The following is a 20,875-nucleotide window of genomic DNA, read 5'->3' on the forward strand; positions in this document are numbered from 1 at the left end:
TTTGTGACACATATATATCAAATAAACAAAAAAAGATTATAACCCGAGACCGTAATTACTCAATCGTTCTTTGTGATCTGAAACGTATAAACTTTGAAATGTATAATCGACCATTTGGCGAATGATAGTTTCTTTTAGAGGATGCAAGATCTTTCTTTCTTACTACGGAGACTGTTGCGGAAAATGATGAATCCACAAAAAACACTTCCACTTGTCACCAGAGCTCGAGCTTATATCACAATCATATTAAATACTTCTTACATAACCAACCCAATAGATATCATTCCAGAAGGAGTTTTGGGTAGTTTATTTGCTTGATGATCTACTCATAGCCTTGATTTGCTTCCTTATGTTGCTGCTATGTACATGTTGGTTCTCTATTTATGTCATGCCGATCTGTGAACCAATGAATGTTTTTGACAGTTCAAGAACTAAGAGATGTGCCTCCTTTTTGTATTTATCTTTGATCAATTAAGCTTTATAGACACGACCGTATTATGTTTAGACTATAAAAACTGAAACAGGTAAGATTGATAAATTTTTTTAAAAATCGTTATTTTTTCCTCAGTTAATAGATTAAACTCAACTACATTTTTTGAAACAATGAAAAACTAGAGATGTTCTTTAATCATAACATATTATCAACTAATTAAAAAAACAATGTCTAAACCCAAAATATGATGCAACGATGAAGCAACAATCAACACAGTAACAATTCAATGATGAAGCAATAATCACCACAGTAACAATCAATGTTCAAGAAATCGCTAGGCGGTAACTAGACGTCTTATAGAGGATTAGCGATTAGGCGATTAGGCGAGGCCTAGGCATTAATACCTTATTGATTCATTTTATATATATTTTACGTTTATATGAAATATTTTAGCTGTTAAGTTTATTTATAAAATTATTATGATGAATTATCAAAATTAGATATACAACACAAAATAAATTAAATAAATTTATGGATTTATACTCACATTATTGTTTAATTTAACATATTTAGATTAATTTACATCGATTTAAACTGATTTCAATCGATTTAAAACAACTTAAACCGATTTCAGTCAATTTAGAACAATTTAAACTGATTTAAATCGATATAAATCGGATTTTAAAAAAAAATATTTTGGAAGTTATGACGTAATAATAAATAAATATTCTGTCTCTCGAAGTGCGTATTTTCTGGTTCGTCTATCTTCCAAAGAAGCTAAGGTCTCTCACCGGACCTTTATCAACAATCACTAGAAGAAGAAGAAGAAGATGCTGTTTCAGGTGGGAGGCGATGGCACACGCCCTACCTTCTTCGAGATGGCTGCGGCTCAGCAGCTTCCAGCTAGCCTCCGCGCCGCTCTCACATACTCACTCGGCGTAAAATCAAAATGCCCTTCCTTCTTCTTAAATTGAGATTCGTTACACATAGATGTTGATTCATCTCCTGTGTTTCGTAGGTTTTTGCATTGAGAAGATCGTTTCTTCATAAAATCTTAGACTACGAGGATGAGTTCTATGCTGCTCTGATGCTTATCCTCGAAGGGCATAGCTTGCGAACCACAGGTTAGATTGAGTGAAAGTGTTTTGTTACTGTGTGTGTTGGAGTTTCTGCTTATAAAGTTTTGGTCTTTTAAATGAATTGTTTTTCAGATGCTTCGTTTGCTGAATCATTGTATGGTTTGAGGAGGAAGTCAGTGAGATTGAGATTGAGGAAAGGTTCCGGAGAAGAAGAAGTTCAACATTCTGGTTTAGAGAAACGCCAGAGAATCCTTTCTGTTGTGTTTCTGGTACTGTCTCTACCCTAAATGCAGAGTTTTTGTAATTGGGTGTTCTTTTAAAAGCATAAAGGTTGTGCCTTTAAGCTTGGTACTGCATTCTAATAAGTGTCTTTTTGTTGTGTTTCTGGTACTTAATCTTATCCTAAATGCATTTTTTTTGCAATTGGGTGTCTAAATGCATTTTTTTTTTGCAATTGGGTGTTCTTTTAAAAGCATAAAGGTTGTGCCTTTAAGCTTGGTACTGTCTTCTAATAAGTGTCTTTTTTTGTTAGGTTGTGTTACCTTATTTCAAATCGAAGCTTCATGCGATATATAACAAGGAGAGGGAAGCGAGGCTAAGGGAAAGTTTATGGGGAATGGAGGATCAAGGGTTTGATGAAGCTGACTTCTTCACAGGAGAGGAACCAGTTGTTTCGAGAGGGGATAGTGGGAATCAAGAGCTTTCTGTTCGAGTGCAGTTAGCTACAAAGATTAAAAAGTTTATAGCTGTGTGCTATCCTTGGATACATGCATCTAGTGAAGGTAATCATTGAATCTGACTGTATAGTAGTTGAGGATTCTTTGATAGTAGTTAAGTACAATTCTTAGTTTACCTTGTTGAGCTTCATGCCTAGAGTGTAATTGAAATCACAATCCACACTATTAGTTCATGTCTGGATGGAACTGAGTAATGTATATGACACCTTACCCTTTTTTTAGTTATTCAAGAGGATTCATATAGGATCATTTTGTAGTTAACTTATCTGAAATGATCTGGGCTGACCTAGGCTTTGCTGTGCAGGATTATCATTCAGTTACCAGCTCTTATATCTACTGGACGCTACTAGATTCTATTCTCTCGGCCTTCAAGCTCTTGGGATCCAAGTTTGTCGAGCTACAGGGCAAGAACTGGTATCCACTTCCTCTTTTCTGCTTGAAAGTTCTCATCACCATTATTCTTGTTTGGCTAGTCCCTAGTCGAAGGAGATTTAAGTTTAATGTTCGAAACGAAAAGGCAGTTACGTTCTTTCTAGGATGTTCTACTATAGGCCTTAGAGAATTCTTGACCCTGACCTTTGTTTGACGATATACTTAGAAGGCCACTTTTGGACGTTTCTAGATGTCTTGCTGCAAGAAGTTACATCATCAAACTGGACCTGTAATCAACTTGAACTTGTATATTCACTTGTGTTACGTCTAACACACTTTTATCTTGATGTTTTCCTCATTTGATGCCAAGATAGATGGATACGTCTTCAAGAATTTCAAAGATACGGAACCATGAACGTGAGAGACTTCGTGGTCCTCCATGGTTAAAAGTATGATTTCTTGAACTTCCTGTAATCTAAGGAGTGAGATAGTCTGATTCCTACTACTGCTTACACATTGATGATCCAACATCTGACAACACTGTTTTGAATGTTGAAATAGACAGTGCAAGGGGCTCTTCTTACCTGTTCATATGCGGTTCTCGACTACGCCCAAACCGGTTTGATTGCAGCCGTTTTTATCTTTAAAGTAAGTACCCATACACTTCACCGTTTATGATTCTTGGCTTGTTTCACCGTCTTGAAACCTCCCACCACATTTTGAAGGAGGTTTCTTTAGGAAATATGAGCTTAATTACATTAGACTGGGTTTTGTATTATTCTGCAGCCATAGCTAATTGCAATACTTTGGCTTCTTTGTTTCTCAGTAGATCTTTTTATCACATAAATTTTATTTGAACATAGGCGTCTCTTTCATTTTTTTTGGTTTTGGTTTTGTAGATGATGGAATGGTGGTATCAGTCTGCTGAAGAAAGATTGACAGCTCCAACTGTGTACCCTCCACCTCCACCTCCTCCAGCCCCAAAGGTATCCATATCAATATCTGAAACTAATGTAGACATCTTTAGCTCAGTCAAGTTTGTAAATGCAGGTGGCTAAAGAAGGAATCCCTCTACCTCCAGACAGTTCTCTCTGCGCGTTATGCTTGCAAAAACGTGCAAACCCGTCAGTTGTCACAGTCTCTGGATTTGTTTTCTGCTATTCCTGCGTATTTAAGTATGTTACAAAGGTTAGCTCTCCAAAACGTTTCTCTCTATTCCCAATAACCACACCTTGGTAGAAAGCTTATGTTGGTCTTCTTTTGTGACAGTACAAGCGATGTCCAGTGACATTGATTCCGGCAAGCGTGGATCAGATAAGGAGGCTGTTTCACGACACTTAGGGACAATCTGTTTTACGGTTTTAAGCCAGACGGTGAGAGCTTTGTTCTCAATCTCGGTTTGGAGATGGTGCAACCAGAGTCTAAACCGGAAGAGCTAAAAGTCTTCCAAGTGACACTCTTAATTCCCCAATTGGGTTATGTATATTTATATATATGGATACGCTTTCTTCTAGAGTTCGTTAAGTTTGGGATCAAGTGCATCTTGTATTGCAAGAAAGCTGTGTTACTCCTAACCTGAGTTTAATGAAAACGAAGACAGAAAGCAAACATGTTTTTCTTTTCCTTAGTTCACAAACAAACATCATTGTGTTTTCATTTGAAACAGAACAACTACGTGTTGTTCTTCCATAAGTAAAACAAGACTTCCAAAGAAAAATGATTCTGTCCAAAATATTAATGCCGTTCCCCATTGCAAATAAACGTCATCAGTGGAAACCCATTGAAGAGCAGAGCCGGCTTAAAAATCAAGAAAAGCAAAGCTTGTGTTCCTTGTGAGATAAGGAAGGTTATGACCTTAGGGAGAATAGTTCACATGTGATAATGTTGTCAAGCGAAGCAGAAGAGTTTCCAGCACCAAGGACCGGAACCAGATTGAATATAGGTTCTTTCAGGCCGTTGAATATAACTCCGCCACTCATCTCGTTTAGCACTTTGAATGCAGTTTCAAAAATGTCGGATAACCTCTCTACGGACACACCAAGACTTGTAGAGAAGTGTATTCTTAAGCTCTGCATCAACAAAAATAAGAGATATAAGCAAAGCTTTAGATGAAAGACTGACATTGTGTTCAGGAAAACTCATTCATTCTCACCGTGGTGTCTTGCCAAGAGAATGAATTTTCAGACAAGGTTTTGTTGAGAAGATAAACACAGAATCTCGATACTCTCTTCAGTTGTTGTTCTTCATCTCCGGAAGGCTCATCAAGCTTCTTCATCACTTCAGCCGAGATGGAGAGCACATTCACACATATTTTCCCATCAACAACTCGTGTCTGCAGACAATCTTGGTGCCATTTCTCTGGCTTATATCCCCAACAACTGAAGTCTCCTTCACCCAATTGATCTTTCCTGGTTTCATCATCATCCTCTGAATCTTCTTTAACGTATAAGACAGGTTTTACTTCAACAAGAGCACTGCAGAACAGCAGTTTTAAAAATCAGATACTCACAGACCAGTAAATATTAGATTCTCTACCGTGTTTAATAATACCTTTTGGGAAGATCAGGGACAAGGATGTAAAGGAAAATAGGATCCATGACATTGGATACTCTCCAAGAAGACTTTGCCAAATCCAAGAAGGAAACAAACTTTTCATGAAGTTGGTTCCTCTCTGATTGCTGTGTGCGTTCAGAACAGAACACCACAAAGAGAATAGCTGATGAAGTGATGGAGCATCTAAAAGCTTCTGCTATTGCCTCACTGTTCGTCAATGCTTGATTCAGCTCAGCAACTGCGCCTTCCTTTCGAAGATTCATCGTTGGAGGGTCAAGCCCCAACTGTCCAGCCATGTGAAGAACACCCTTGTGCAAAGTAGCCTGAAGTAAAACATTAAAGTAAAATGAGTTTACTGATTAAGTTAGAAGTTGAGAGGAAAAAAATTTCACCTGACTATAAGGTCCAATACAGCTTGGTGCCCATGAAGAGATACTTTGTACATGGAGAACCCTTTTGCTGTGATCATTGGCGACTAAAACCTCAACGTAGGCTTTACCAAGACCAGCTTGTACCAAAGGAAGCTCTATTGTACTACGAGAAGGAACACCAAAAAAGCACTTCTCTTGTGTGATAAACTTCACATATGTCTCATTCGCCGCGGCGAATTCACTCATATCAGAGATGTAAAGATGAATGTACAAGACATTCTTCCAGTTAAATGCATGTTTTGAAAGCTGTGACTCAATTTCCGTGAGAACAGACTCAAGATCTTGTTTCAGACCTGCTCAAAGAGTATAAATCAAATATCAATTACACTTGGGATCAACATCATGAAGATTTGGTCTGTGTTTTGGAGTTACCTGTTGACGATTCACTAGAATCTTCCAGCCAGCAGCAAATGGAGAATGTGTTGTCTTTCCCGGTCTTTGATAAGTTAACTCTGGTTCTTGTATGATCAACGATTCCATTATCTACTTGGCGAGTAGCTTCTGTTGTATTAGGACCATCTCCTTGAACCTCAAACACCAATCCTGGCTCCTCTTCAACAGAATTAGAGTCTGTATTTCCCTTCTTTTCGAGATGGAAGATCGTTGGATGAAGAACTCCAACAGGTGCAATAGAATCTGGAGAATGTAGCTTAACTTCAAATTCATCGAGCACGATTCTCGCATTCTAAGAAAACAGAAACTGTCAAACGAAAGAAACATGAACTCAAAATCGTTAAGATTGCTAAGAAGACATACAGTGAAAAGTGGGCAATCGAGAGTCAAAGTCTCATATTCTCCTCCTTCACCGCAAACATTACTTCCATATAACCTAAGCAAATATACATTCAGAAGTCACATAATTTAATGTAATGCAACTAGATAATAAAGACTATAGTGAAAGCGTTAAAAGACATACTCTTTCAACTTCAAAAGATGTGGTTCCATGAAGGCTAAGTCTTTCCCTAAATGCTTAGAGGGATCCAACCCTATTGCCGCCACCTTGACTAAAATAGCTTTTATCCCATTAGCTATCTGCAAGTAAACGAGAAACGAGTTAGAGAAGTACAAATTCATAAAGAGAAAGAATTGAAACTTGGGTTTACCATTTCCTGAAGAAGCAAAGTCTGGTCTTGTTTCCACAAAAACGCCAAAGAAACAAGACCTAACCTTGAACAAATACTCTCCACACGCAGACGCTGGTAATCAGATGCAATGGCGCCAGAAGATACTGCAGTGATGGAAGGTATCTGTCTCTTAACTTCACTTAGCAACACAAACATATCTTCCACTTCATCGTCTGGAGTCATTTGGTAGCTTAGTTTCTGATGCCTGCAAACATTAAATCCTCAGAATATAATCCAACTAAAAACAAAACAAAAAGGATTATAATCTCAAGCAGAAGCCTAAACCTGGAAGAACCTCTGATTCTCCTTCTGAACAATGGCACATTCATGCATTCTGCGTAGCTCACAATAATCTGGTGGCCTACCTGAAGAAGGGACATTCAGATTCCAATTTCTTAACAAAACAACTCATATTTAAAAATCATGATACATTAACCGAATTCATATAAACACAGTTCTATATATATGTGAGATAATAAAAACTTAATCTTTGTTACAACCCTTGTTCAAATTCAATTCAAGTATTCATCTTTGCCTCACAATCATGAACATATATATTTATATCTAATCACCAAAGACAAAAGAAGAAGCAGAGAGAGAGAGAGTATTACAGTTTGATACATGTAGCTGTCCAGCTCATCAACCGAATCATCAACCGGTAACAAGTTTGCCAATGCAACGATCTATGAGACACACACAAATTAAAGTGAGATTTAAAGTTCATATAATAAATAAAAAAGACACAAACTTGTTTCAGGGAAGCTAGAGTAGAAGACATACCTCGTGACCGTATTGGAGACACTTCATCATCACATAGCAGCTATCTTTGCCGCCACTCACTAAAGCCACAACCTTCATCTCTCTCTCTCTCTGGTTGCAGTGAGGTTCTTCTCTCTATGTCGTCGCCGGCGACTTTAGAAAAAAAAAATGAATTTTATAAACTTTAGGAATGTGGCATGACTTTTCTCTTTGTTATTCGATTGGCCCCGTTAGTTTATTTTATGTCAATTTGTAACTTAAATTTTTTTTGTTCGCGAGATCATAATACCAGACCAACTGGTATCTGATCTGCGATTAAACCCATTTAACCAATTAAACCAACCGGTTTAGTCATTCAGGTTTTTAACCTCATAAGGTTATTATCGTAAATACAATTAAACTTCATGTCCACTTAAAGTTCTCATTCAATAAAACAAGGTTCAGTCCAACTTCTAGATAAAAAATCTCCATCTTAGTCAATTTCATATTAAAAAACAAATCTTTTTGGATAATAAATAATAATAAATCGTATTGTAGTTTTTCATTTCGCCAAATTTTAAATTTGTGATACAAATGCATAAAAAAATATTCGATCTTTTAATGTGATGACCATTATAGTATACAAAATCATTGACATGGCATGTTCATTGCTTTAACTTGATGTGTCTGTTTGTGACTGTGTCTGTAAAATGCAGGTGACATGCTTAAAATTAGAAGGTTAACATGATACGTGAGAAATTTGCAAATTGAAGTGGACTTTGATATGCTAAGCTACTGAACACTAAAAAACATGGACCAGATTTTGTAGTGCATCTAAACTTTATTAAATCCTCCAGAACGTTTCCCCACTAACACACCAGCATTTAATTGAACACAATCCTCTTAAACTAAAATTCAGTGGCATTTACAATAATCACCCGTTACTAACATGTTCCTTTCATTATCTCTGTCACACTTTCTTGTCCTCTGCACCAGTTTATCTCTGGTCCTTTTAAGCTCTCATTACTCTGCGTTAAGACGACGGAGAAAACAAAAGGCAGAGAAACTAGAGGAAAGTCCGCCAAAAAGCACACTGTCCATGAAGCATTCACTTCAACAGCCTCAAATGGAAACAAAAAATCCAGGAAAAAGAAAAATGGTTATTTCTCACTGGACTACACTGGTCATGATTTCACACTGTTAACCCCTAAAACATGTTATTTTATTGGGGTTTCTGTAGTTTCTGATATACGGCGACCTTGGTTTCAAGAACAGTATCGAACTCTCACCCTAGACACACCACTCCCACGCATATCAAACAAAGCTCATCAACGTGGTAAAAGAACTCTACTGTTTGTTGGATAAGCTTGGATCACAAGTTTCCTTTTCCTATGAGTTGTGATTATCTTTAGGATTAGGAAATATGATTTATGGAAATACTATTGAAACTAGGAAGTTATCTAGTTATATATATATGGAGATGCATATTGTGTTGCAAAACATATTGATTGAATTGTGATTTGTTCTTTGAGAACTTGTGATTGAATAAGAGAAGGACTTCTTATTATCTTTGCTTGTGATTCTATATTTGGTATCAGAGCCAGGACAAAGTTTCTTGAAGAATACAAACAATGGGTGACGTTAAAGACGCGATCGTGTTACACAAGGACACCGGCCCCTCCGGAGTCAAGTTTCCGATGTTAACTTCCTCTAACTACACTGTCTGGTCCATGAGAATGAAGATAGCACTAAAGGTCTGTGAAGTATGGGAAGTAATAGATCCCGGAACCAAGGACGAGAAGAAGAACAATATGGCTATCGCGTTTCTATTCCAGTCTATACCAGAAGCTTTGATCTTACAGGTTGGTGAGATCGACACAGCTAAAGGAGTATGGGATGCAATAAAGGCGCGTCATGTTGGGGCTGAACGTGTGAAAGAAGCTAGGTTACAGACCTTGATGGCAGAGTTTGATAGACTCAAGATGAAAGAAGGAGATAAGATCGATGGCTTTGTTGGCAAATTATCCGAAATTTCCTCTAAATCTGCTTCGTTAGGAGAGATGATAGAGGAGCCAAAACTTGTTAAGAAATTCTTAAAGAGCTTGCCGAGAAAGAAATATATTCATATCGTTGCATCACTCGAGCAAGTTCTAGATCTCAATACAACAAGTTTTGAGGATATCGTGGGAAGACTAAAAGCATATGAAGAAAGAATCGCCGACGAAGAAGATGAAGCAGAGACACGAGAAGACTCTGAAAAATTGATGTATACAAATACAGATTATAGTATGGAGGGCTATGGTAACCGTGGTCGAGGTCGTGGAGGACGATCAAATTGGAGAGGAAGAGGCCGCGGCCGCGGGACGTTTCAACAACAACGAGAAGCATACAAGCAAGGAAAAGGTGGAGATGCTTCACATATTACATGTTTCAGTTGTGATAAACAAGGGCATTATGCCACTGATTGTCCTGAGAAGACTCTAAAGCTACAAGAGACCGTAGAGAAGAAGGATGAGGATACGCAAGAGGCAGAAGCTCTCATGATGCATGAGATAGTTTATCTAAACGAAGATAAGGTCAAACCTAAAAAGTTTGAGGCAGAATCAGATACAATGGAGGTGTGGTATCTTGATAACGGTGCTAGTAACCACATGAGTGGTAATCGAGCTTTCTTCTTCGAGCTTGATGATACAATTACTGGATTGGTACGATTCGGCGATGACTCGAGGATCTCAATAGTGGGAAAGGGTTCAATACGGTTCATTCTCAAGAATGGTGAGAAGAAAATACTAAGAGATGTTTATTATATACCGGGACTACGTAGTAACATTATTAGCTTAGGACAAGCTACTGAGGCAGGATGTGAAGTTGCCATGAAGAAGAACACACTGACATTGCTTGACCGAGAAGGAAACACATTAATCAAGACGATGAGAACCACGAACCGTATGTACAAAGTGACATTACAAGCTGATCTCGTGCAATGTCTACAAGTCAAAAGCTCTGGAGAAAGCGTATTATGGCATGCCCGTTTAGGTCATGTTAACAAAGAAACAATGAGAATGATGGTCAACAAAGAGTTTGTCGAAGGAATACCTAATCTAAACCGAGACACCGAAGCTTGTGTCTCATGCTTAAAAGGAAAACAATCCAGGAAACCCTTCCCACAAGCAACAAGCTATCGAGCTGACAAGCTTCTCGAACTAGTGCATGCTGATCTTTGTGGCCCCATCTCACCGTCAACTCCAGCACACAACAGATATGTTTTCGTCCTCATCGATGATCACTCACGGTATATGTGGACTGTACTCCTGAAGGAAAAGAGTGAAGCCTTTGAAAAGTTTAAACGCTTCAAAAACCGTGTGGAACAAGAAACACGTATGAAGATTAAAACATTGAGAACTGACAGAGGAGGGGAGTTTACTTCACGAGAATTTCAAAGCTATTGCGAGAAACATGAAGTTAATCGACACTTAACTGCACCATATTCTCCTCAGCAAAACGGAGTAGTAGAACGACGCAATCGAACACTCTTAGAGATGACTAGAAGTATTCTAAAACATATGAGTATGCCAAACTGTCTTTGGGGTGAAGCAATACGACATGCTACCTACTTGATTAATCGTGTTGCGACAAGATCATTAAAGGATAGAACTCCTTATGAAGCTTTGAAGGGAAGCAAACCGAATCTCTCTCATCTTAGAGTGTTCGGGTGCGTGTGTCATGCACGAACTGAGACGGCAGGAAGGAAAAAGCTCGATGACCGATCCAGAGCTCTAGTTCACTTAGGAACAGAGCCGGGATCAAAAGCATACCGGCTGCTCGACCCATTGACCAAAAGAATTGTAGTGTCGCGTGATGTATTGTTCGAGGAAGAACGAGAATGGAACTGGAGTGATCAAGCTAACGGGAGCTGGATCAATAACAATGCCGCAGACGGATTTGATGCAGGGGAGTTTGAGATGAACTTGAGGCAATTAAACGGTAGTGAACCAGAGAATGGTAGCTCCTCTGTATCTGATGATGTCGCGAGTGTTGAAAGCGAACACGGAGATGAAGATGAGTCCAATGGTGATGACAATGGAGACGAGGATCAGGCTCAACCAAGGCGATCAACAAGAACAACAAATAAGCCATCTTATCTAGATGACTATATTTTGATCGCCGAAGAAGAAAGCAAGCAGTTGTTAATGATCATAAACGCCGAACCATGGGATTTCAATGAAGCAAAGAAGCTAAAAGTATGGATTGAAGCATGCAAAGATGAGATCTTCTCAATAGAGAAGAATAATACTTGGGATCTTGTTGATCTTCCTGCAGGAGTAAAACCTATTGGTTTGAAGTGGATCTTCAAGATCAAACGAAACGCTGATGGAACCATTAGCAAATACAAGGCTCGGTTAGTAGCCAAAGGGTACGTTCAACGTCATGGTGTGGATTATGAAGAAGTGTTTGCTCCTGTGGCCCGGATAGAGACTATCAGATTGATCATTGCACTAGCTGGAACATATGGATGGGAAATTCATCACCTTGACGTTAAAACCGCGTTTCTTCATGGAGAATTAAAGGAGGAAGTGTATGTTAGCCAGCCAGAGGGCTTTATTGTCTCAGGAGAAGAACGAAAAGTGTACAAGCTTAAGAAGGCTCTCTATGGCTTAAGACAAGCACCAAGAGCATGGAACATAAAGCTCAATCAAATACTTCGTGGTTTAGGCTTTTATCGATGCTCAAAAGAGCCTTCGCTCTACCGTAAGGAAGAAGGCCGAGAGATCCTGATTGTAGTGGTTTACGTGGATGACTTATTGGTTACTGGTTCATCCCTAAAAGGCGTGTTTGAGTTTAAGAAAGAGATGGCAACTAAGTTCGAGATGAGTGACCTTGGAAAGTTAACCTACTACTTAGGCATAGAAGTCTTGCAAAGTGATAAAGGCATCACACTTAATCAAAACAGATATGCTCGCAAGATACTTGAAGAGACCGGAATGAGCTTGTGTAATCTAACTCATGTACCAATGGAGATGAATGCAAAATTCTCTAAGGAGCCTAACGAGGAAAGGGTTGATGAGAAGGAGTATCGGCGAAGCATTGGCTGCCTGCGTTACTTGTTGCACACTCGACCTGATTTGTCGTTCTCAGTTGGAGTACTTAGCCGGTACATGCAAGCTCCTTGTGCATCACATGGCTCGGCATTGAAGCAGGTACTTCGTTACCTAAGAGGCACGTGCTCCCTTGGTCTCTTTTATCCGCGTGGAGGAAGCACCAAGTTGTTAGGCTTCAGTGACAGCTCCCATAATGTCGACAACGATGATGGCAAGAGCACTACAGGTCATATATTTTACTTGGGAGAAAGTCCCATAACTTGGAGTTCAACAAAGCAAGAGATAGTAGCTCTATCTTCTTGTGAAGCAGAGTTTATGGCTGCCACTGAAGCTGCAAAACAAGCTATATGGCTGCAGGAACTTTTAAGTGAGGCAATTGGGAAAGCAAGTACGCGAGTAATCATCAAAGTTGACAACAGATCGGCAATTGCTCTTACAAAGAATCCAGTGTTTCATGGAAGAAGTAAGCATATTCATAGGAGGTTTCATTTCATCCGAGAGTGTGTTGAGAATGAACAAATTGAAGTGGAACATGTTCCGGGGAGTGAACAAAAGGCGGATATACTTACTAAATCACTTGGTAGAATTCGTTTCAAGGAGATGAGGGATCTGATTGGTGTTAAAGATGTGAGTGAAGATAGGTTCAAGCTTAAGGGGGAGAATGTTGGATAAGCTTGGATCACAAGTTTCCTTTTCCTATGAGTTGTGATTATCTTTAGGATTAGGAAATATGATTTATGGAAATACTATTGAAACTAGGAAGTTATCTAGTTATATATATATGGAGATGCATATTGTGTTGCAAAACATATTGATTGAATTGTGATTTGTTCTTTGAGAACTTGTGATTGAATAAGAGAAGGACTTCTTATTATCTTTGCTTGTGATTCTATACTGTTCAGACCTATATTAGAAGTAATATAACATGTTATGTCACACTTACTCTCCATGCATGATTTTCATTCCTAGCAACCGCTGTGAGACTAGCACGGCAGCAACGACAACTTATCTGAGCAACTAAGCGCGGCAAGACACCCCAAGATGATCCTGTGAATGTGCCTCACGTAGAACAAGGTATTAACTTACAATTTTACATGCTTATAGAAATGGTTTTAAAGTTAGCATGCATGTTTATATCGTTTATCTGCAGCACAAAACCATATGCCACACCCACAACGAAAAAAACAGAGACGTACAGGGCTTCACAGCAATTTTAAGTGAAAACGTTCAACTTAGTACCGAGACTGGCGAAAATAGTCTTGAAAAAGTATTACATTTACATCATCTTCAAAGATTCCTAAAAATGAACCCACAAATTCTCATTATTACATTAACATAACTCATATAATTTGTGCGTTCAAGAGCAGGTAGAGCTTGGCGGATGAGATAGAAAAAATGCAAGAAAAAAATCACACTAAATAAGGGTTAGTTATCCATTTAGAAACGTATTACTGATTTAAGTTTCAGCAAATACCACAAGCTAACTTTTTCTTAATTTGTACAGCTGTAGTAGCTTCTACGAGTAAAGCATACCACAATCAAACATAAAATTTTAACATACAATTAAAAATATCAATAAAATACTACACATAATCTCATGCAAGATGACAAAAAAAAATAATAATCTTATGCAAATACAAAACAATAGAACATATTTCCATTAAAAATATAACCGAAAAGAATACTGAAATTAAAATAATACAATGTCATAAAATATAGTTGATAACAAATAAAAATTCAAAGACGTAAAAATTAGAAACAAAAGTCAAATGTTAACAAAATAAATATATATGATCTAATTAAAAAACTAATTATATTTATTATATTCAATTTAGAATAATTTCAAATGTTTTATAAAATTAAAATATAACTTAATATAAAATCATTTGAATGTATACTCACTCGCCCGTAAGGCGGACCAACCCCTAGCAGTATTATGAATATTTCTTTTCAATTGCAAAAACTTTGATGTGGCAAAATTTTAATAATTGATATAAGGAATATTAAGTAAAAATTAAGTAAAATATAACTTTTACTTTGGAAAATATAATACTAAAAAGAGAAAATCAGAGATACAAAAAAGTGTTCAGAACAGACCAAATTAAGTTTTAAACTGTAACACAAACACCATAAGCCTTTTAAGATTCTCATTACATATCAAGCATCAAATGGTCTCAGGAGGATGAATGGAAAAAACAAACACCATGTCCAAAACACAAACACCATAAGTCAAAAAACCAAATATTATTTTGGTTTGATTTTTTTTTAAAAAATATTATGATTTAATAATAAACTTTATCTTACCTCATGTCCAAGAATGGCTTCTTACCCAGGTTGAGAACCTGTCGTCCTGTTCAGTCGTCGTACGGGGATTGTCTGTTCATACCTGCCAACTGGTATCGTCTATGTCTGGCAGATATGCCGGTGCTTCCTGTATCGTTGTTTAATAAAAATGTATTAGTCTTTTATAATGTTAAGTGAATGTATAATAAATAAAAAAAATTATAAATTGTACCAAAAACTGTATGATTCCTCAGAAGAGGGTGATCAAAAGCAGGCTGTTCGTTGATGTTGATGCAATCAACGATATCCCCATCTGGACTCTGCGATTAAAATACCAAAAAAACATATCAATAATAATTGCATAACTGAATCACATTATTATTATTATGATTTTACAGATACAATTAATAATTAAATAAAATTACCATGATCGTTACGACCGGCAGCGTGGCTGCAGTGCGCGCGACTACGGCCATAACCAAGAAAAGAAACCCCATGCTCATCGCCATGCTATGAAAAAATTAAGAGCTTATGTTAATATCATATGATCGTGACAAATATTTAGTGTTCTTAGAGTCTTTTTTACTTCTTTTTTTGCGGCTTTCTACGAATTATGCTTTTAGTTAGCTTTGATTAGATGCTCTAAGGTTTTGATTTCTTCAAAACTCAATGTTTCTGCTCGTGTCATTACTGGTTAATGAAAATTCACATACTTAACAAACAAAAAAGAACGTAAGAGGTCGTTTTGCACTGAGGTCATTGTGTAATTATATAAACTCTAGAATGTAAATATTTCTTAAACTCATACATAATTTATAAATAATTTATATAAAAATTAAAATATTTATGTAATTTTATAAATTCATCTATTAAGATCTATATATATATAAAATCACTTTTAATTTAATAATGAAATTTCTATTAATTTCTTCAAAAAATTACTAAAAATCCACAAAAATGAGTAAAACGTATATTTAATAGAGTAAGAAAAATATTAAATTGAATAACACATTGATGATCTTAAAAGAATGTTTAAAAGCATTGATGAATTTAAAAAGAATTGATTGAATAACACTAATTAGTGAAAACTGAAGTTCCTTCCAATTCAGCCCAACTTCTATATTCAATACCTCCATCTTAGTCAATTTCATATTAAAAACATATTTTCACATAAAAGATAATAATAAATCGTATTGTAGTTTTCCATTTCGTCAAATTTTTAATTTGTGATACAAATGCATAAAAAATATTTGATCCTTTTAGTGGTTAATGATGTGGTAAAAAGAGTTGTGAGTTCATATAAATCTTATACCATAGTACCATAAAATTATAAATACAAAAGTTTAATATGTCTTCTAAATCAAATTGTATTTATAAGCATTTTTTCATTGCAAAAACTTTGATGTGGCAAAACTTTAATAATCTATACAAGTAAAATCAAGTTAAAATTACGCAAAAGTTAAGCAAAAATTAAGTAAAATATAACTTTAGTTTGGAAAAATATAATACTAAAAAGAGAAATTTTTAGCTTAATTAGTTAGCAAGATAGAAAATGAAAACTCATCTCATAAAAAAATACTTAAAATATAAAAGTGTTAGAAATTTTTCAAAAAACAAAGATAATTCGTAATCTCTTTTTTTCTTGGACAACATATAATTCATAATCTCTAACTTAAGATGTATAGCATTATTAAACTTTCATGAAGTTGAGATATATATTGAAATTATCAGAACTTAAACTGATACATGAAAGTTACGCCCAAACTGTGTCATTAAGAGAGATTGTTTTCCATTGTTTCCAAACTTTGTTATTAAATTGATACATGAAAGTGACGCGCATACTTTGTTATTCAGAGTTTAATATATAAAAGTACGTGACACGTAAACTCTATAAATGTTTAAAATGAAACTCAGTCGCGTATGGCGCAGATTTTATTCTAGTAATACTTACAAGGGTACAATTAAATCCTCGAGTAATTACAAAATAATTCAAGTTTCATTGTTTTCTAAATATAAAATGACAGTCTGGTGTTGACAAATCTTGATTTATAAAAGCATGAAAAAACTGACATGTCAAAAATAAATAAAAATTGTAACTGCCAATCAAAACTTTTTGTTTCTCCACGTCAGTTCATACAACTAAGTAATGTTTGGCTGATTCTCAACGTGAAAAAAGCCACAGTGCTTTTCTTTGTTTTTTTTTGTTCAGTTTTATTCTCTATGAAATTGAAAGGGCACTCTAATTTCTAATTTCATCAGTTGGTTGTTTAATTTAAAATGAGATATTAGAAAGCACAAACAAACAAACATCCCTCTGAGAGCCATAATGTCGCAAAAAAACAAACATACGTAGATTAAGTCAATATCCATACATAATCTGTCAATCTTAATTGCTGTTTCATCAAATAAGGGTCCGTGATATTAAGTCAGTATCCAAACACTAGTGCTTTAACAAAACCAACGTAACTAAAAATGGTTACACTTGGACAGCTAAGGTCTCACCACTTAATAAAGTCCTATGACTAAATTAGTGAATATTTCTAACAAATATCTCAAGGGACTAGTCAAGTAATATAATATAACTTTCTTAAGGTAAAAAATTAAGCAAAATATAATTTTTATTTTGGAAAATATAATACTAAAAAGAGAAGAAAAAAATTAATTAGTTTTTTTTAATTAGCTAGCAAGATAGAAAATGAGAAATTTTTTTTTTGAAGAATAGAAAATGAGAAAATCACTAACAAGAAAGGTAAGGAAGTGTGAGCAAAGCCCCCAAGATCCAAGGATCGCCAAGGCTAACTCTGTATACGAGAAGCTTCTTGCCTCAGACTCAAGGAGCAGCGTGATCGCCGTAGTGAGAGTTTGGCAAATATGTTGTTTATTACAAATTTAAGCTTTTCTTTGTGCTCTTCTTTTATGTGGTTATAATACATATAGCTTGCATTTGTAGAGATTACTTAACCTCGATGATGATAATTTTCATGTTTCTATTATAGATATGTTTCTAAATTTAGCTACACGTTAGTACATCTAATGGTCACTACCATAATATAGTTTTGGTTGTGAGAATAAGTGGGTCACTTATTCTCAAATATTTTCATACAAGTATCTTATAAAGACTTCGAGTAATTGTTTTCTTAATATAAACATACAGAAGCCAGTCCTAAAATTCTTAAGGCTAGAAGCCAAAAATGAAAAATTGGCCAAAAAAATGTTGTTGGGAGATATCGAAACCCGGTTTGGATAGAAGTACAAGGTCTAATCAACTATTACACTGAAGACATATTGGTTAAAAATGTGGCCGGTTTTATTGATAATAGCTGGCGGCCGAAAGCCATTGCTTCTATTGCTTGGGCCTAGGGCCGGCTACTTCGAGTGAAATGCGACCACACTTGTAAAAGTCTGAACACGACAACTGCACATCCCGCTGGATGAGACCAACCATCGAAACAAAAGATCTAACGTTGGAAAGTGTGGCTTGTGCTTTCATGATATCAAACAGAGTCATGCCAAAAGCATTCTTGATGTTAATATTGATCAATTTCACAGGCATGAGCACAGAGGCGGACCCACGTTGACCAATAGTGGGTCAGCTACAACATGTTAAATATAACTTTCAGCTGTTTTGGTATGTTGTCAATAGGTTTTCATAGTTCATTTGGTTAACAATCTCCTCTTCTGACCCACCTAACCAAGGTTTGATTCCATGTTACACCTATTTTATACTAATTTTATTCTTAAAATTATTTTCGTTTTGGACCAAAGCCCAATCTTTGACACCCCTTAAATTTAGAGTTGGGTCCGCCACTGCATGAACATATAAATAAACTCCAAACTAACATTCTCAGGGTTTTCCAAATAAAAAATATGTTTGTCCCTTCATTGTTTCTATAGTTCACAACATCTTCAGAGGATTTCGAGGCAGCGAATGTGATAGAAAGTTCATGATCTCAGTGTGTTTCAAGCCTCTCATACACTGGAGTCTAGAACGTGAGTCTAGATCAATTGGTGACAACTCATCCTGGAAGAGTGTTGTTAAAGGGTGAGGTTTTGGGTTTGAGTAACGCCAAGCGCACCAACAACCTAATTATGGAGTCAGAGAGAACTCATAATGGAAGGGTTGGGGTCGGTGCTCTGCATGACTGTGACCGAATTCCGGGTGAGCGGGACGGGTTGTCATAATGAAATTCGTCAGGGAGGGTGTTGTCACATGCATTGTTTCTGACGGAGAACAAAGATGGAGAGGGCGAGCTAAAAGTTCCATGAGATCAAGGTAGCCACAGTTGTCTTTCGTTCCAAGTTTCGAATTATCTCAATTGTTGATAATTATTAGGAACTTCAGGGTCATCTTCATGGGTAATCATCAGATTAGAAAAAGTTAACCATTTCTGAATATAGCTTTACTTGACTATAAGAAACACGTGATACGTGTGATACACATAAGATGACAAACCATCACAATGAATGAAGAAAACACATTCAGATAAGTCTTATAACAAATTACTCAGATATTAGGAAACACTTTTTTTGTTTAACGCTGAATCTTCATTAGAACTCATTACAGTACAAACCAAGCATAACATTCTACTCCTAAAGTTAGTGTTACCAGCCACGCTGACCCAAAACATGAACTAAGTTGGTTAATTGTTGTAATCCAAATAATGAACTATGTAAAACACACAAAAAGACCGTAGGAAGTACAATAATTATCCTCTGTTTTTTTCTTCTCACGTACGTACTCCTTCAGAATACCATGGATTTATTACTTGTGGAGTAGGCTCTTCTTCTTCACCGTCTTTTGTTTCTTATTGTTGTGATGCTGCATTTACCATTCAAGTTCAAAATCAAAAGTTTAATTGCTCATCGAAGAATTTTTTTCCTTTGCAAATTTATCTAACAAAAAAATGAAGTTAAGTTACATGCCTTTCGTCTTTCTGCAGCCTCCTGGTCTGTTCTCTCTTTCCAGCTGCTCTTTCTTAGTTTTATGGGACGGTTCCCCACATACTTACCTGTGTATTTATATGAAATCAATTGACTTCAATAAAATGTTTCAGTGGCAATGGTTATGAAACAAAATCATATAACTAGTTCTGAAGAAAAACAGTGAAATAAGATATCAAGATGAATCAACACATCAAACAGATGCTTACCATTCATTTCTTTTAGGGCAGCAGCTAGATCCGCAGGATTTAAGAAACTCACAAACCCATAACCCTTGGTTTTACCAGTTCGCTTGTCTCTAATGACCTGTCACGGTAGATGAGAATTTTATGTTCTGTAAAAGCTTTTAACCACACAAAAAAAAAACTGACACTAAATACTTCCCTTTGTGATTCAACTAGTAATGATCCGTGTATACTCTAAGGTCAACCATGTTCTGTACATATTGCAAATGCATCACAGTTGACGTTTTTAGCAATATAACCAACCAGAAGGGAGAACAATTATTGTAATCATATGAAGTCTTTCTAAACATATGTTCATAGTAAACCACGCATGAATCATCACAAAACCCGAAAAGGAGGAGAGATATACACACTTAACTTTGGCCATATTGAAGGTTGGGAATCGAGCAAACGCCTTGGAAAGAACATCATCATTTACTTCATTCCCAAGATCACCACAAAACAGGCGATAGTCATCTGACACAAAAAAATGTGGAAAACAGAGTTATAATAAATCCATTTTCACCCAAAGCCTAACAGTGATAACAATCAGAGAACTCAAGGTAGAGAAGAGGAAGGGCATTGCTTACTTTCTGGCCACTCTGCAAGAGTAGGATCCTCCCAAGACTGTCCAGCAGCTTTACGAGGAATAGCTAGCTCTCTTCTTAGTCTCCGCTTTGTGTGAACGGTTTGGCTACTAGCCAAAGCAGCTTTCACATTCTCAAGCGCTTCTGGTGTGATAGTTAGTTACACAACTGATGTGCCTGTGTATATATATGATTGTTAGTTACACAACTAGAAATAGAAAATTCTGGAGAATGGGCTTTAAATATATGGACCGAGCCCACTAGTTTCTGAACA

At 36.4% G+C, this 20,875-nt stretch overlaps 3 protein-coding genes across 3 annotated transcripts; 1 reads left to right on the forward strand and 2 right to left on the reverse strand.

The window, feature by feature from the left end:
• The first annotated feature begins 1,123 nt into the window (after nucleotides 1-1,123).
• Nucleotides 1,124-4,238, forward strand: LOC103859036 (peroxisome biogenesis protein 12). The gene is made up of 10 exons (XM_009136517.3): nucleotides 1,124-1,371; nucleotides 1,452-1,557; nucleotides 1,645-1,781; nucleotides 2,045-2,294; nucleotides 2,554-2,663; nucleotides 2,996-3,070; nucleotides 3,183-3,269; nucleotides 3,521-3,607; nucleotides 3,672-3,809; nucleotides 3,891-4,238. Exons 1-10 carry the CDS (start codon nucleotides 1,264-1,266, stop codon nucleotides 3,960-3,962), a joined length of 1,170 nt encoding a protein of 389 aa, XP_009134765.1. The 5' UTR covers nucleotides 1,124-1,263; the 3' UTR covers nucleotides 3,963-4,238.
• On the reverse strand, nucleotides 4,222-7,720 carry LOC103859035 (diphthine--ammonia ligase). The gene is made up of 11 exons (XM_009136516.3): nucleotides 7,510-7,720; nucleotides 7,341-7,412; nucleotides 7,015-7,094; nucleotides 6,709-6,934; nucleotides 6,522-6,637; nucleotides 6,362-6,434; nucleotides 5,978-6,290; nucleotides 5,567-5,898; nucleotides 5,172-5,497; nucleotides 4,774-5,095; nucleotides 4,222-4,690 (listed from the first exon to the last, which is right to left on the reverse strand). The coding sequence occupies exons 1-11, from the start codon at nucleotides 7,585-7,587 to the stop codon at nucleotides 4,469-4,471; spliced, it is 2,160 nt and encodes a 719-aa protein (XP_009134764.1). The 5' UTR covers nucleotides 7,588-7,720; the 3' UTR covers nucleotides 4,222-4,468.
• Nucleotides 7,721-19,239: 11,519 nt separating this feature from the next.
• On the reverse strand, nucleotides 19,240-20,758 carry LOC103860122 (RNA-binding protein 42; the record flags this gene model as incomplete). The annotated part of the gene is made up of 5 exons (XM_009137722.3): nucleotides 19,240-19,668; nucleotides 19,773-19,858; nucleotides 20,000-20,096; nucleotides 20,394-20,491; nucleotides 20,605-20,758. Coding segments are annotated over 5 exons (492 nt in total), but the record flags the coding sequence as incomplete, so codon positions are not given.
• Between the last annotated feature and the right edge of the window lie 117 nt (nucleotides 20,759-20,875).

The sequence above is a fragment of the Brassica rapa genome, chromosome A03 (assembly GCF_000309985.2).
Source record: "Brassica rapa cultivar Chiifu-401-42 chromosome A03, CAAS_Brap_v3.01, whole genome shotgun sequence".
Classification (NCBI taxonomy): Eukaryota; Viridiplantae; Streptophyta; class Magnoliopsida; order Brassicales; family Brassicaceae; genus Brassica; species Brassica rapa.

Bases quoted from the DNA above. Each gene is read 5' to 3' on its own strand.
- LOC103859036 (XM_009136517.3), top strand. From the start codon at position 1,264: ATGCTGTTTCAGGTGGGAGGCGATGGCACACGCCCTACCTTCTTCGAG. The intron at 1,782-2,044 runs GTACTGTCTCTA...TTTTTTTGTTAG, and splicing joins TCCTTTCTGTTGTGTTTCTG to GTTGTGTTACCTTATTTCAA. The intron at 3,810-3,890 runs GTTAGCTCTCCA...CTTTTGTGACAG, and splicing joins TATTTAAGTATGTTACAAAG to TACAAGCGATGTCCAGTGAC.
- LOC103859035 (XM_009136516.3), bottom strand. From the start codon at position 7,587: ATGAAGGTTGTGGCTTTAGTGAGTGGCGGCAAAGATAGCTGCTATGTG. The intron at 6,935-7,014 runs GTTTAGGCTTCT...TAATGTTTGCAG, and splicing joins AGAATCAGAGGTTCTTCCAG to GCATCAGAAACTAAGCTACC. The intron at 6,638-6,708 runs GTAAACCCAAGT...GTTTACTTGCAG, and splicing joins CTTTGCTTCTTCAGGAAATG to ATAGCTAATGGGATAAAAGC.